This window comes from Anguilla anguilla, chromosome 5, assembly GCF_013347855.1.
Source record: "Anguilla anguilla isolate fAngAng1 chromosome 5, fAngAng1.pri, whole genome shotgun sequence".
Lineage (NCBI taxonomy): Eukaryota > Metazoa > Chordata > Actinopteri > Anguilliformes > Anguillidae > Anguilla > Anguilla anguilla.
The window spans coordinates 33,593,300-33,607,589 of NC_049205.1; the positions used below are offsets into that span (position 1 = coordinate 33,593,300).

A 14,290-nucleotide genomic window follows, 5' to 3' on the forward strand; every position below is an offset into this window, starting at 1 on the left:
CGAACAAGTGGAATGCGATTGAGACCTTTAGGCCGAATGCTGAAAAAAGCTTGAGGGGAAAGCTAGAAATGGAACTTGTGTGTCAAGCGTGGTACAGCCAGAGATGTGGGGGAAGCGGAGGAGCCAGATCGTTATCAGATGGCAGTTGCCTCTCGTCTCCCATTGTTAATGATGATGCAAATTAACAGCTGCACAAGGGGAGCTGAAAATTGAGATGTAGCAAGTTGAGCCGCGGCTTGGCTTGGGTATACGAGGTGTCAGCTGTCGTTGCTGGTCTGCTCGTCGGTGACGAAGTGCCAGACTAGTTATGGCTGGTGGAGCCGAGAGTGGGGGGCGGGGGGGTGTTGCCTTATACCATGCTCACTATTAGTGTCACTTCATATAAAGCTTGCCTAATTCTGTGCTACGAGAGGCTTACCGTCCTCTGATCTCAGATTAAGAGATGCAAAATCCACTTTCTTCACGTCAGCTGCCTGATTATCCATTTAAATTGTGCTGAAAGCTCAGCAAAGCCCACTGCCAAGCCAGATGCTGGCTCAGGATGCTGGCGAAAGGGAGGGGGGGGTTCATATGCCAAGTTGGGGGGGAGTCAAGCAATGGCACCTGATTGTGGGAATGGGGTGCCGCCGGACAGGGGCCAAGCTGTACCCCACATGTCAAACCAGACGCACGGGGGCATCCCCTGGCCACTCCGAGCGCAACGCACGGCGCAAATCCGACGGGATAGGCCGACGGAAACACCGCCTCCCAGCTTATGACAGATTCGCTAGGTCACAAATGCGCCGCCTCTTGGATGTGTGCCAGCACAGGATTAAGATATTAGTCATCTGAAACAGTGGAACAATTAGGCCCCCCGAGTAAAACGGCAGCTGGAGGATTTCAGTCTTAGAAGAACGACATTAACCGGCTCGAGAGGCAGTTACCTCAACGTCAGGCCGCAGCGAAAACGCTGAAGCGGGAAACGGGGCCGGACGGTTCCCAGATTGTGCCATAAGGAGAGCCGGAGTTAAATGATGTGGCATTAACGCTGACAGAGCAGGCACAAGTGTCAGTTCCACAGAAATATTCTGACAGTGCCCAATGCCTCTTGTGCATTACAGCATTACTCAATTCATTCGGTGGCAGAAAAACTCAAATCAGGGAGGGCCTTAGATTTTTGTGAAATTTGTGAAATCAGGAAATTTACGACCGACTTTGGCAAAAAAAAAAAAAAAAAAAAAAAACCTGGTCTATCGGTGCGGAATATTGATTTTGAAATGAACTGACCTGAGTGGTTTCACAAGACCAATGACTCATTTCGTTCCAAAGCTTGGTATTACACAATGGTTTGTTAAGATAAATATGTACTTTTTTTCAATTGTTTCAGCTGCATTTCTATAGCATTCAAATTAATTTTAACTGAATTCCTACCAATGGGAGATGGTAGGTACAGGATACATGATGGTCATATGAAGGCAGATCTTTATTTAAAAAGAGCAAGGGTGGATATGATGATGCTAGATTTGCAGTGAACCCCAAGCAAAGGAAATAAAAACATGACAAAAAGCATATGAATAACTAACACTCAAAAGTAGAGTTCTGCACTCCAGTGAAAAAGAAAAACTTGCTTCGAAATGAACTCAGGGGAACAATAGCGTTATAATGTTAATAGTGCTCTCACAAAACCTCCATCATCGTTACCATCACCCACCCCCTAACTCGCGCTTGTGGATCGTTTCTCAAAATTGACAACAGATTTCCAATATCTACCAGCTCAACTTCCTTTGTACTTGTTTAGAAGTAATTATGTAGATATAATTTGATTGCATGAGTCAAATGATATGTTTGAGTGGAACTCAATCTTAATGAATAATTTCCCTTTGGCGAGCATAGTAGATTCTGTTAAAATGTAAGCTTTCACAAGCAGACCGTGGTCACCTTATCTAATATTGTGAATGCAAAAGGTAATGTTTCACAAGCCTTCTAAGAAGGCAGTTGTTTTAGCTATCGGTTACACATTTTGGTTAATTTCCTCATGTTTTCTAAATGTGCATTAAGCTTAAATTACGGGGTCGTTTACTCTGATGTGACTTCTGGTGATGTGATCATTTCCTGTTCATCTGCAGTTTGCAATACCCAGAGATGGAATGCATTTTATACTTATTAAATTAATTTCTTCTCCAAAGGCTTTTTGAAGCCATTTACAAAAAATAAACAAACACATGAAAAAAATAAAAATGATTTTAAAAAGGACTCCTAAAAGATAACGCTGTTTTTGTTTTGTTTCCCCCCCCCCCCCCATTCTGCAACAACAGTATGGAAGCCCATTGGTTTGCAATTAAAAAAATGAAAGCTGTGTAAAAAGACAGATTTGTTTTGTGTCAGTGCAAAAGGCCTCCCTTTGAACAAAACCCTTGCCCAGGGCTGACACATTAAGTAGATTAAAATAGTGTTATACCGGAAAAGAAAACTCATTTCAGCGTGAAATTACACCACTCAATGAAAGTCATTTCCATTCCTTTTTGGATTAGGTTACAAGAGACAATACTTCACAGTTTATATCATGCCTCCACTGGAAAATATAATCGGTGCTATATGGTTACGCTTTTAATTTTTCAAATGCGTGCTACAGTACAATGCCATCTGTACTGTAACACAAGGAGCGGTTTGTTCCTTTTGATAAAATGCAAATTTGCAGGGCTGCTACACCGAGCCCCAACAGCACCGCAGTCAGACATTTTCCGCAGCTGGGATTAAGCAGGTGAAGAACAGCTGGTGCTGGCTGGGCTCTCCACCACACCTGGATCCCAGGTCACAACAGTAAAATCCTGATCACAAAAAAACAAGGAAAATTAGCGCCCGTCGCGCTCCTCCAGGTTCGGCTTTGTCTCCGGATCTGTGGCAAAAACTGTTGTGACGAGTTTCTTCAGAGCTAGCTGTAACCACCCCCCCCCCACCCCCCCCCCCCAACTTGACTGCTGTTGAGGCGCAATAATGACCGTGGCCTCTCTGCGAGATCCGTGGCACACAATGAAAGAGGCGAGATCTATTACGCTCTTTTTTTTTTTTTTTTTTTTTTTTTAAGTAGCTTTGGAAAAATCAGGTTACACAGGCTTTTAATCTCCATGTCATTTAAATCTATCTTAAAGCCCTTTGGTGTGAACAATAGAGTGAAGGACAGTGCTGTTGAATGGTGGAGAATGATGGGCTTGGGTTTGTTAGAGTATATTACATCCAAGGACAAGGAGGGGGAGTGAGGGGGTGGAGATGGAGATCTCAGGAAAAAAAAAAAAAAAGCCAAAAACAGGGCAGAACAATTCCCCACCGATCTCTCTCCTATTCATACCGAAAACGCACTTTATACAGACGCCTCTAATGATGCAACATGACATTTTAGGTGTCAGTTTTTGTTCTGCGATTGATGGTCACTGCATCTCCTCCTCCTCCTTGTTCATCTCCTGCACAATGCAGAAATGCTGGAATACCTGCGAGCGCCAGGGCCAATTTATCATAAAGCTTTCATTGTTAGTGTTATCAGGCCTGAGATATTTTACAATAACCTTGCATGCTCCTTGATTCACACCGGCTGCATACTTTCATCAGTCATTCAAACGTCACGAAACATTACTTGTTTGTTAGCAGCAAAATATTATCTGGTAAACATTCAAAATATGTGGTCATTGTGCTATTATGTGGACAGCCTGTGCTGAAATATGTTATTGTTACATTATAATTCTAACCAAACTCACCCAATACTAACATCAGTAGCTGATTTATTTATCATAAATTAGCTACTTATGTTACACTTGACATCAGTAGCGAATTTATAATAAAAGTTCTAAATCAAGCAACCTTGGCCTGATTGGTCTCTGGGATTAGTTCAATCGGAGTCTTAATGAAGTTTATTGGGGTGTCAAAATGTCAGGAATGGAGCAATGCTGAGTACCTCCTGCACATGTTCACCTTCATGAAATCTAATAATTAGTCCAATTAGTGTGGTAAGGTGCCCGGTTGAAGCGTAAACCAGATCCGCCGCTGATACTCCAGGACCAGGGCTGCCTATCATGCTCTAAGCAGTTGAATAGCGAGTCTGATATTTCCTGCTTTGTCCTATTGGTCTCTGTGGGCTCCTGTACACCAGTACTGCAACCAGCACTACTACTCCATACCGTCGCTGCAGCCCTGGCTCTTGGTCGACCAGGCCAGCCGCATTGGCTCTCTCTGCGAGTTTTCTTTAATTCTGCTCTTTGTTGGAACTGCAAAGGGTGCCTAAAATTTGGAAATCAATCTTTTCTGTCTTCTATGTACCTCTGTGCACCCCTACCCCCACAGCCTTGAGGATCAAATGGGACAAGACAGCAACAGAGAGAAGTACTCACATCGCCAGCCGACAGCAGTGCACCGTTTGCCTCCGCCATGTTCATGTAATTATTATTGTTCCCAAACTGCAAGAGAAAGCAAACGCATAATTAGACTTTAGACCCTTTATGCTGCCAACAGGTGACATTGATGGTCATAGTATAACAGTATGCTATAAACTTGCTATTTAAAGACAGAACCTGAATCAGGGTTTCTCCTGCATTGAAATGTCTGTCGGGTCGCCTAAATGTTTTTTCAAGCCGTCTAAGCTGCCTATAGGAGAAATCCCACCAAAAAAAACCGGCAAGATGATTAGAAATGGTCCGTGAATTTATTGGTACTATTTCGTTGTGGATGATACTGCATTTCAAGTTTTGTTCAAGTTTGACTGCGTTCAAGTTTGCGTGCAACATTCAACACGCTAAATTAACGACAGTAGAATCCTCATAATTGCATCAAAGAAAAAAAACAGAGTGCCAATGACTGCGCGTGCCACTCAGGTGTCCACTATGGATGATTTTCAACAGAAACCAGCTACCTTCGCAAGTTATGTGTTGCGTTTTGTGTCTTTATAGGGCATTTGTTGGTTTATTTATTTATTACACATCCGCCAACTTTTAATGTATTTTTAAAGATCGTTGTGCAATGTAACTGGACAGAATTTCATGAAAATCTCTGAAATATGCACTATTGGTTAATGAAAATAGGAAATCTCTTTACAGTGGAATTAATGGGAACTTTGGCAATTATATGCAAATACCCAAAATATGCAATAATATGTTATGCAGTTAGAATGATTCTACTGTATTGACCTACACTGTTTTTGCCTATCGGTGCAGATTGAACCACAGTCCCTGTCACACAAAGTGAAGGCAAGAAAAACCCTACTGAATGCGTTAAACCATGGGGCAATGGTATTAAGATCAGCACAGTTCAATCCAACTGGTCTGTTTTTGATGTACTGAGATGCATTTTAAGAATGAGTACAATGCTATTCCTTCACAGAGAAAGCAGAGAAATGCAGCCAATTCACAATGAAAGGTAATGAGAATCTAGGTTTGCTATTCATAGCTTATAGAACAGAAATGAATGATACCTTAGCGCCGCAATACAAAGTAGCGCGACGCAGCATAATGTTATTAACTTTCAATACCCTGGGGGTGCAGGCCAGAATTGGGGCACAAAACCAAGAACGGGGACATTGTGCCAACACTCGTTCGTATGGTTCGGACCTGAAGCCTTCGGCGCGATTCCAAAGTACCGATGAGCGGAGGAGGCGGCCTTTAATAAGGAATAGCAGAGCGCTGGAGAACCAGCCCCCCAAAACCCAAGCGAGGCCTCCTGATAGAACGGCAGACACTTCCTTTCTTCTCAAACAGTGGAGCACTGACAGGTAGGAACAATGGGCCACAGAATGAAGAATTACAGGCCAGCATCTGGGCCCTGCAGCACAAAGTACCTTTCTGACAAAAAAAGAGCCTGGTTTACACTTAGTAAAAAGGAGGGGAGAGGTGGTCTGCAGCAGCCCCTTTCGCGGGCTCGTGCAGAACGCATTCTAGAATTCAGCAAAACGAGAGAAATTCCCTTTGTGTATTTATTACGAAGTCATTCCTTCGAACATAATAAATGCAGAAATATTGTTGGGGGGAGGGGGGGGGGGGTGGTTGAGCAGAGGGTGGTGAAGAGTTCTTTATCTTCATGGAGGCATAACAATAGCTGAAACAAATTAAGATCAGACAGAAATGAGAAGTGCTTTAATTTATTTTCTGCTCCTTTTGTTCTGCCCCCCTTCCCTCATAGTGGTTAGTATGCCAATGTAATTACCGCAAGAACTGCGGCTAATCAACTGCGAACGGTATCCATTAATTAGTATATACCCTGGAGAAAGGGGAGAAAATCAGGAGCTATGTTAACAGTGTAACGCGCTGGTGAGCCGGGGGAGGGGGGGAGAGGTGCAAAACCCACAAGCATTTGAAGAAGCAGGTGGTTTTTCAGCAGTCCAAATCATTTACCTTGAGCTCTCGCTGTAAAACTCTATCAAAGCTCACTACTCAAGGCTAGGCGTACGCCTCGCCGACCAGATACCCTCTTCTGAGGAACGTCGGTCTGTCAGCACAGCTTTCCTAGGCAAACAGAACCCCCTCCCCGCCAAACTTCAGCCTCTTCCTTTTTTCACCTGCCCTTGCAACCTTGAAAGCAGACTTAGCCAAACCCCAATGTGCCCTTTATGACACACTTAGAGAGTAATTAACCTTCCGGAAGCTTATCTGTAAAGCTACCTAGTGGTTTCTCCCTTAGGATTACAGACAAGTCTCAAAAATCTTCCCCCCTTCATGAACTATTGAGAAAATGCTATCGTTCTACAGAAAGAAGTGGTTTTGTGTCCCTTGGCCACTGTTTCACAACATAGGCACAGCCAGGCAGAATCAAGGACTAACAGAGAGGAGCTTTATCTCACTTTAAATGCTATTGCATCACAGAAAGGTGTTAGAAGGGAGTTAATGAGTATAAAACCAGGCAAGCAGGTGGTTTTGAGAAAAGTCGAAGAGTCTGTGCTTTCTATTCAAGTTATTCATCAACACCGTCAGCAACATTTGCTCATTCCGAATCCAACTGGCTGCCCTCGAGCTCTCCAGTATGTGGTTTTAACACACGGTAAACAAACTACTCATTAATGCTTACACATTTATATCACAGGAAAGGGGAGCGCACTTACAAAGACATACATTTCAGACGATTATCACTGCATTAAAATGACAAATTTTGTTCTCAATTGGATCTACCACTGGAACAGGAGGAATTAGGCTAACATAATGCCAATAATTACTGAGGGAAATTGACCAAGGTAATAAATAAACATATTACCAGATGGTAGCCCATCCTCCAGAACCTCACATATATACATTATGTGCTTTGAAAATTACTTATCTGACTACATCAAAACATTTGAGCAATTTTGTCATCAAGCCACAGAAAATTTCCCCCAGTCACCCACCGTATTCATCTGGACCTTTGCTGCTCTGTGAGGACAGAGGCCAAGCGAGCACTTAATTAGGACCAGGAACAAAGAGGTGGTGAGTTATAGTGATCTTTAATTCATCCCGTCAATGCATTTTACGTTCGTGCTTGCGGTCTCTCAGAATGCAGCCAAACGACAAATGAAATTAACCTCGATTGGAGAGTCTGGACTGCTGACCGTGGAGTCCACGCGAAAATGGGTCAGAGCGGACAATGCGAGCTCTGTAATTTAAAAAATGAGGAGCCGGACTCCTTTGGCCTAATTAGCGTAGACATCTCAATGTGGACAGAGACCATTTTGGCAGCGACGGGGGGGGTGGGGGGGGGGGGTGGGGTATGTAGGTCGGGCAACCAGCAGTCCCCACTGTACGCGTGACTCTGGCCAATGTGCACCCGGGTGGGTTGAGGATTATGAAACAGGTGAATGGCAGAGCTGCCAAGAAGCATCCTCCTGTACTTGACCACCGAAATGACTTTGAAATCAGCAGGAAGGCCGAGTTGCGGTCCTGCAGGCTGCATTTTGACTGGGTGCAAGCCCGTTGCGTATGCCATTTCGGCTCTGTGCATTTAGCGCACTTCTGGTACCTCTTTTCTGAAGGGCCACGTCAGAGGAGAGCTGGCAGTGAGCACGGATCAGTTTTAAAGAGCTGTGGGATATGGGGGCTTTTATTAACAGTGGCTCCGTAATATGAGCCCCTCCTGGGGTCTGGCACGAACTCAATGACAGAGCAAATGTTGTCTCCGTTGTTTTTACACGACCAGTAAAGGAGTAGGCCTAAAAAATAAATGTTCCTGAAAAGGGATTAATAATTAACAAAAGCTTCTCTGGCAGTGAAAAGATTATCTAAACATTTTTTGAAGGACATGAAAAAAGTGGACAGGCTTATTTTGAATCCAATAAAAGTACGTTTCCCTTTTAGTCAGAAAACAGGTCAAGCATAATTAACTCCCCAGTATTGGTAATTGTCTTTCCAGCTGATCATGTTTTTTTTCTTTTTTTTTTTGAACTGAAAAATTATGGGGCATTGATGGGAGGGGGAGGGGGTAGGGGGTGTTTCCCCTCACACTGTATGTCACTGATTTTCATAAGGCTGGAAACCATCACATTTCCAACCAAACAATTCTTAACAGCATCTTACTGGTGATACAGCCTACCCATGCATGTGACTGGATGGATGCCCATTTCACTTTGATCAGAGATAACTTATACAGATGGAATTTCATAACCTGTAGGGAAAGATATTTTTTATAGTGGTATGGATCTGTGGGGAAATTAGCCCTTTGGCTACAAATGCGCCAAGCAAAATGATTTCAACCCGAGGGCTAAAATGCTATTACGCCAACATGAACCTGGCTCAACCCACGACATGAATTAATGTAAAAATTCTCTCATCCATAAACACACCGAGCATGTGGTTGCACTGCAGCCGAAGCAAAGTCATATTCAGAGAGCTTTCCGTGGAACATGTCCACGTCTCCAACAATGAAACACTGCTCCTCTCTTACCCTCAGTGCAGCGATTATGTACCCTTGGGTATGAATCATCCGTAGCGCTCGCATTCTGTCAACTTTCTTTCAAGGGAGTCACATTTCAACAGCAATGTTTACGAGATAAAGAACAGAGATAAAATGCTGACCTATGACTGCAGTTTGAGGAAATGCGCTTCCATCTTCTATCAAGTGTGAGCATCGTCTCTGCTTCCCCCCCTCCTTTTTAACCCCCCCCCCCCCACCCCCTTCTGTACTTGTTTTCAGGCAGTAGGCCTATGAATATAATAAAGACTGAGCTCAGTGTTCATCTTGTATTTTTGCTTTCACTTGGGCTATTTCAATCCCAAAGACGGTTTTCATGAATAAATCAATGACTCGATTATAAATAGAATAGGAATCTGAATGGCGATGGAAGTTTAATATTTACTGCGGCATCTAGCATGCAATATGAATCAGCGCAAACGACCAAAGGGGAAGAAAACCCGCCGTCTTGCTCAGGAGATGATGTATGTTGTGGGTATTTTGATATGGTAACGCAATAACGTTCAGAGCTCCGCCTTTATGACATTATAGCAGGTAAGCAACTGTGGCGTGCTGCAAAAGCTAATTTAATTAAGCCTGCGCACTTGGCTGAAATATATCAGCTGCTGACAAGCAATTTTACAGTCCTGCTTCTCCTCTGAAATCACACTGCTGCTGCTGCTCTTTGGTACATAATTCCTGTGCTAATGTGTTATCCAGCGATCTTTCTCAGAAGAGAAATAAAACTGCATCTACTGCAGCACGAATAAAGATATTTTTCATCTCACCTTCTCCCCCCCCCGTAGATTTGGCACAATCATAAGCTGGATCTCTTCATTCAACAGAAGCAACAGCCAAACAGAGCAAGTACTGATTACTGTCTTTCTCCAAGCCAGCTGGTGCTTGAGTAAACACAATCTTTCAGAGGGTAACCTTTTGATTTCCAAGGTCCTTCTGGCCAAACATATACTCATTTACAAACCAGTTCTCTGTAACACCTCTGTAGCTGCCCTAACACGATTATCGGCGCTATTCAAACCCATATGCGTCGGTCATATTCTGGTAAAACCGATCTGTAAAATGGTCTTCATGGCACAGCATAGCCGTACAGCCAGTTTTGCAGACTGCTTTCTGATCCGCAGGCAGAATCGATGACAAAATTCAGTTTAAAACGGAAATCATTGCTCTCCATTAAAACTTGTAACCGTCCCTTCGGAGGACCCCTGGCAGAATGTTCTAGAAGCCAATGTTGAAATCAGGCTGATTTTTCACCTTCTCTAATTTTCAGTGAAGAAAAACATCCACGATGGAAGGGAACGGGTCTGCGTGCTCATCCAGCAGAGACCAGCTGATTCAGTCCTGCTCCGGTCGCTCAAGATCAACATGACTTTCAAGACACATCATTAGCATCCTTTTTTAACTCTACAAATATCTAATTTACACTTTTGTACAGATCTAACAAGCTTTCCAACAGACTAGGTAGAATGCAGTGCTGGTCAGGCTTTATTTAAATAGGTTAGGCATTATAAGATGCCTGTCAGACATTTTGCGTTATCCCAAAAGGAAACTGTAGCAAACATTATTAAGCACGTAACATCCTTTGGAGACCAGACTCATATCTGACTGCCAGGGCTCAGATAAAATACTGCTTTGTTCCTATATTGTATTATCCAATCGTTTGCTGGTTTTGCAAGAGTAATCTTTGACTGCCATCTCATGCGCTTCCAGTAAAAGTCTGCCCTGTACATCATGTATCATTAAACAGTCAGATTTCTTAAGGGCACATGGAACGGATCTCTGTGCTATAAACACAGGCAAACTGTTTAGTTGTCTACACTCAGCATTTAGGAAAGGCTGTGTTCCACTCACCCGACACTGCTGTGGGTCAGCTACACTTGTGGCAAGCCGGAGGCATTTCCACAGCAAACTGGCCGAGTATGTAGGCCAATCCCAGATATGGTAGTGGGCTGGCTCAAAGCCCAGACAAATTAAGTGGAAGTAGGCATGTTTATCCTGCGTAAAATACCATAGCCATGGAGTTTTTTGTGCTCGCTCCTTGCTTGGCAGCATTGTCTAAGTCATATCGTCAACAGATCAGACAAGGAAAGCACCATTCTATCGGCGTTTTTTTTGTTTTGTTGTGATATCATTGCCATTGTTGTGAAAGGCACATATATACAGTCTCTCTCACAAATAAGCCAGCAAGCAATTAAGTAGTAGGCTCACTCATTCACCGGCCACCACACACAATATTTGTGGGCATAAGAAAGAGGCATTGAGTAGGCCTATTTGATGTACAAGCCCATGCAGTAAATGGAGTCATATATTTGTTTCTTTGTTTATTTCTTTATGTCTATCTCCTTTTTGAATTAGTGCCATGTTAGTAAATTAGTATAGTTTACCCTATATGCACAGTGATTTTGCTATAAATTAAATGACCTGAGAAGAACTGTATTTTATACAGTCATTAACAGGTTTCTTCCTATTTGAAGTCTGCAAGAGACAATGCAGGCATTGGCTTCTGAAAGAGAGCAAATGCCAATCCATGATAAATGGTATTCTGAGATTGTTTAAGGGCACATTGTACCCCAGCCCAGTTACATAATGGACTAAATGCTCTATAGAGCAGCACTGACTAGAAAGGCCCATGTTTTAATCAATCACTGTGAAACAGGACCTGAGGATTCAAAACTGAGAAGGAAAGGTCTAGAAAGAGGGCAATGCCTCAAATAATTGGCCTGACCAGAAAAGAGGAGGTGTTTGTGAAAACTGACCCTGCTTCTGGGGTTTGACAATATACCAATGCTGTGTCATTTTTTAAACATCAGAATCTGTTGCAATATATGGTCGCGTTATATGGTCATTGGACTGGCTGACTGTATTTGACACAAACATAGAAGGCACGGTCAGTTGAGCTAACACGTGGACACACTCTCAACCCTTACTTCCCCTACCCAACTACCATACTGTAGCGCCCGCCTGCCAACTTCTTTCTGTGGCTAGCATCTGGAGTCAGTTCTGAGGTGTGAACGGTAATAAAAACTCACCCCAACACAGCTTCGTCTTTTATCGAGTCGGGCGTGAGCCACTTCAGGCCTCAAACCGCCAGTGCTGACACCACACAGAGGCAAGAGAAACAGAGGCACCATTCTTTGGGAGAGCGACCGAGGCGCAAGCCAAAGCCCGTCGATGCTTCTGTGCATTAGCCTTTCAGTCACGTTTCAGGGTTGTTTACGCCGAACAGTTCTGAAGTAGCTCCAGTTCAAGATGGTATCAAAGGCATCGATTTAAATCAAAGTTGGCATTTTTCCAGAGACATCTGACTGGGGAGCCAAGCAAATATTTTTTACTTTTTTATTCATTTTTATTTGTGGGGGTTACAACCCATCTGAGAAAGCGATGCTCTGTTTTTAAAGGGTGCAGGTCTGGTTTTTAATATTGATTGTGACCCTGTATTTAGCTTGACAAGTGGAGATGGGGTCAGCGACTTAGTCTAAATAAAGTCTGTTAGAGGTTCACAAAACACTGAGTCCGCTTTCATCACTTTGGCAGCTGCTGCACATTTCTTTGCTCCCAGGACACTATTACTGGTTAATGCACTCATTACAGCCGGCTCCCATACGCCCATAATAGGAAGCCATCGGCGAGGATAAAGACCAGCATGCTTGGTACTTTTTAATTGCTTACACACAAACTAAAAAAGTGACTGTTTGAAATACTGTCAAAAACCTTAAAGAATTGTCTGTACTCAATCACACATATATACAATTCAATCTTTAAGTAAAAGACCTGTACTTGTATTTAGAAATGTTTGTTATAAACATCATTATGTTTCACATGAGCATTTTTCACACGCGTATTAAACAATGCCCAGTTTTTTGGTAGTCCAGTTTGATAGCAATCAAAAAATTGTAAATCTAGTTTTTAATCTGTTTATTTTAATGGGAACCCGGCTGGTCTCTATGGAACATGGCTACCCAAGGCTCATGTGTCAAAAGCCAGCTAACTAGATGCACAACTAGCCCATGTGTGTGTTTTTATTTCCATGTAAGACTTTTTCAGCTGGGAAACTGATATGTAGGAGCGTGGCCTGTGCTTGCTAGCTTGCTTTCAGCTCCAAGTTCAATTTGGTCTTTTCCCCCGGATAACAAACTACAGTAAGTACAATTCTGACCAGTTGTTTAATCTCTGTAACTCTGAGAAGCACAAACTTCTGAGGGGTGACTCATATATCAGTCTATTATACACTACAGGGCTGACTGTATTAAACAAATGGATCTGCCTGCAGCTGGAATAGAGGCAATATAAAGGAGCAGAGGTTATTGTCTAATTTAAATCTTGGCTGCCTTCCCAGACCAGTACAAGTGTCCAATTTGTGACTGTGTAGCTCAACGCTGCTGACAGGGGTCCTGCTGCAAATACAATTGGGCTCCCCTCCAGAAATGTGTCTGGAAACTTCCGATCAACAAGTTGGTAGATTACCAGTATGACTGGAGCAAATTAGTTTGCATTATGGAAACATATGGCCAAGGAAGGTTCCCTTTTCACCTTGGTATGACGCCTGCCTTTTCAAATGGCAGCTACGGCGAGCCCAGGCAGCAAGGGCGCAAGAGAGCAGCCGGTACTTTCGGTGTAACCCCCTTTATGACCGCCACCCATGCTTTGACTCTGCCTGTCATTGCTGATTTGTGATACTGGCCGTGTTTGAACAAAAATAAAAATAAATGGATGACAGTGATTTTAAGTGAACAGCTGACACTGTATGAACTACGCATAAGTGATTTCAAGGAATCCAAAATTAATAAACCTTTAATATCTCTAATTTTGATGGGTTTTTTCGGACATTAAAAAAAACATAATATCTGCCAAAACACTTTAGTGTTTCAAAAAGGAACAATCCATGTTAGGGCCTCACTCAGTCATCTCACGCAATACAATGGTTTCGAAAATGGGCAAAGTGAGATGAAAGACTGTAGAACAGATGTTACGCAATTACAATAACCAACATACACTTTTCCTCTCTCGACAGAGAACCATTGTAAGACTTTCTGAATAAAGATGCACCAAGGACTCGGGTAGAGTCACGGTAGAAATATTCTGTTCCAAATACAAAAAGAGAGAAATCTGCTCAAAAACATCAAAGGCACCTTAAAAATTGCAGTCTAAGATTATCAATGCAATAACATTTTTATTTTTTGAGAGATTTTTTTTGTTCTGTTTGAACAGTGAGACAATCATTCTAGAATCTAGAGGCATAAAGGACAGAGAATGCAAGGAAGCACAACCACCCCACCCCACCCGAGTATCGAAGATACATCACTGGAATGGCAGGAGAACCATCACAATCCTTTTAATCTAAGTACACAAATCCCCAAAGAGAGTGTGAGACATTTGCATTAACCGCAAATGTAAATACCAATCT

At 42.9% G+C, this 14,290-nt stretch overlaps 1 protein-coding gene across 2 annotated transcripts in view; it reads right to left on the bottom strand.

Annotated features, from left to right (window-relative positions):
• Nucleotides 1-14,290, bottom strand: part of LOC118228050 (TOX high mobility group box family member 3-like) — a 60,974-nt gene that overhangs the window by 17,214 nt on the left and 29,470 nt on the right. For both annotated transcript variants that reach the window (XM_035419260.1, XM_035419262.1), the window contains exon 2: nucleotides 4,359-4,424. In XM_035419260.1, coding sequence (XP_035275151.1) covers nucleotides 4,359-4,424 — 66 coding nt within the window. The remainder of the gene's footprint in view (nucleotides 1-4,358; nucleotides 4,425-14,290) is intronic.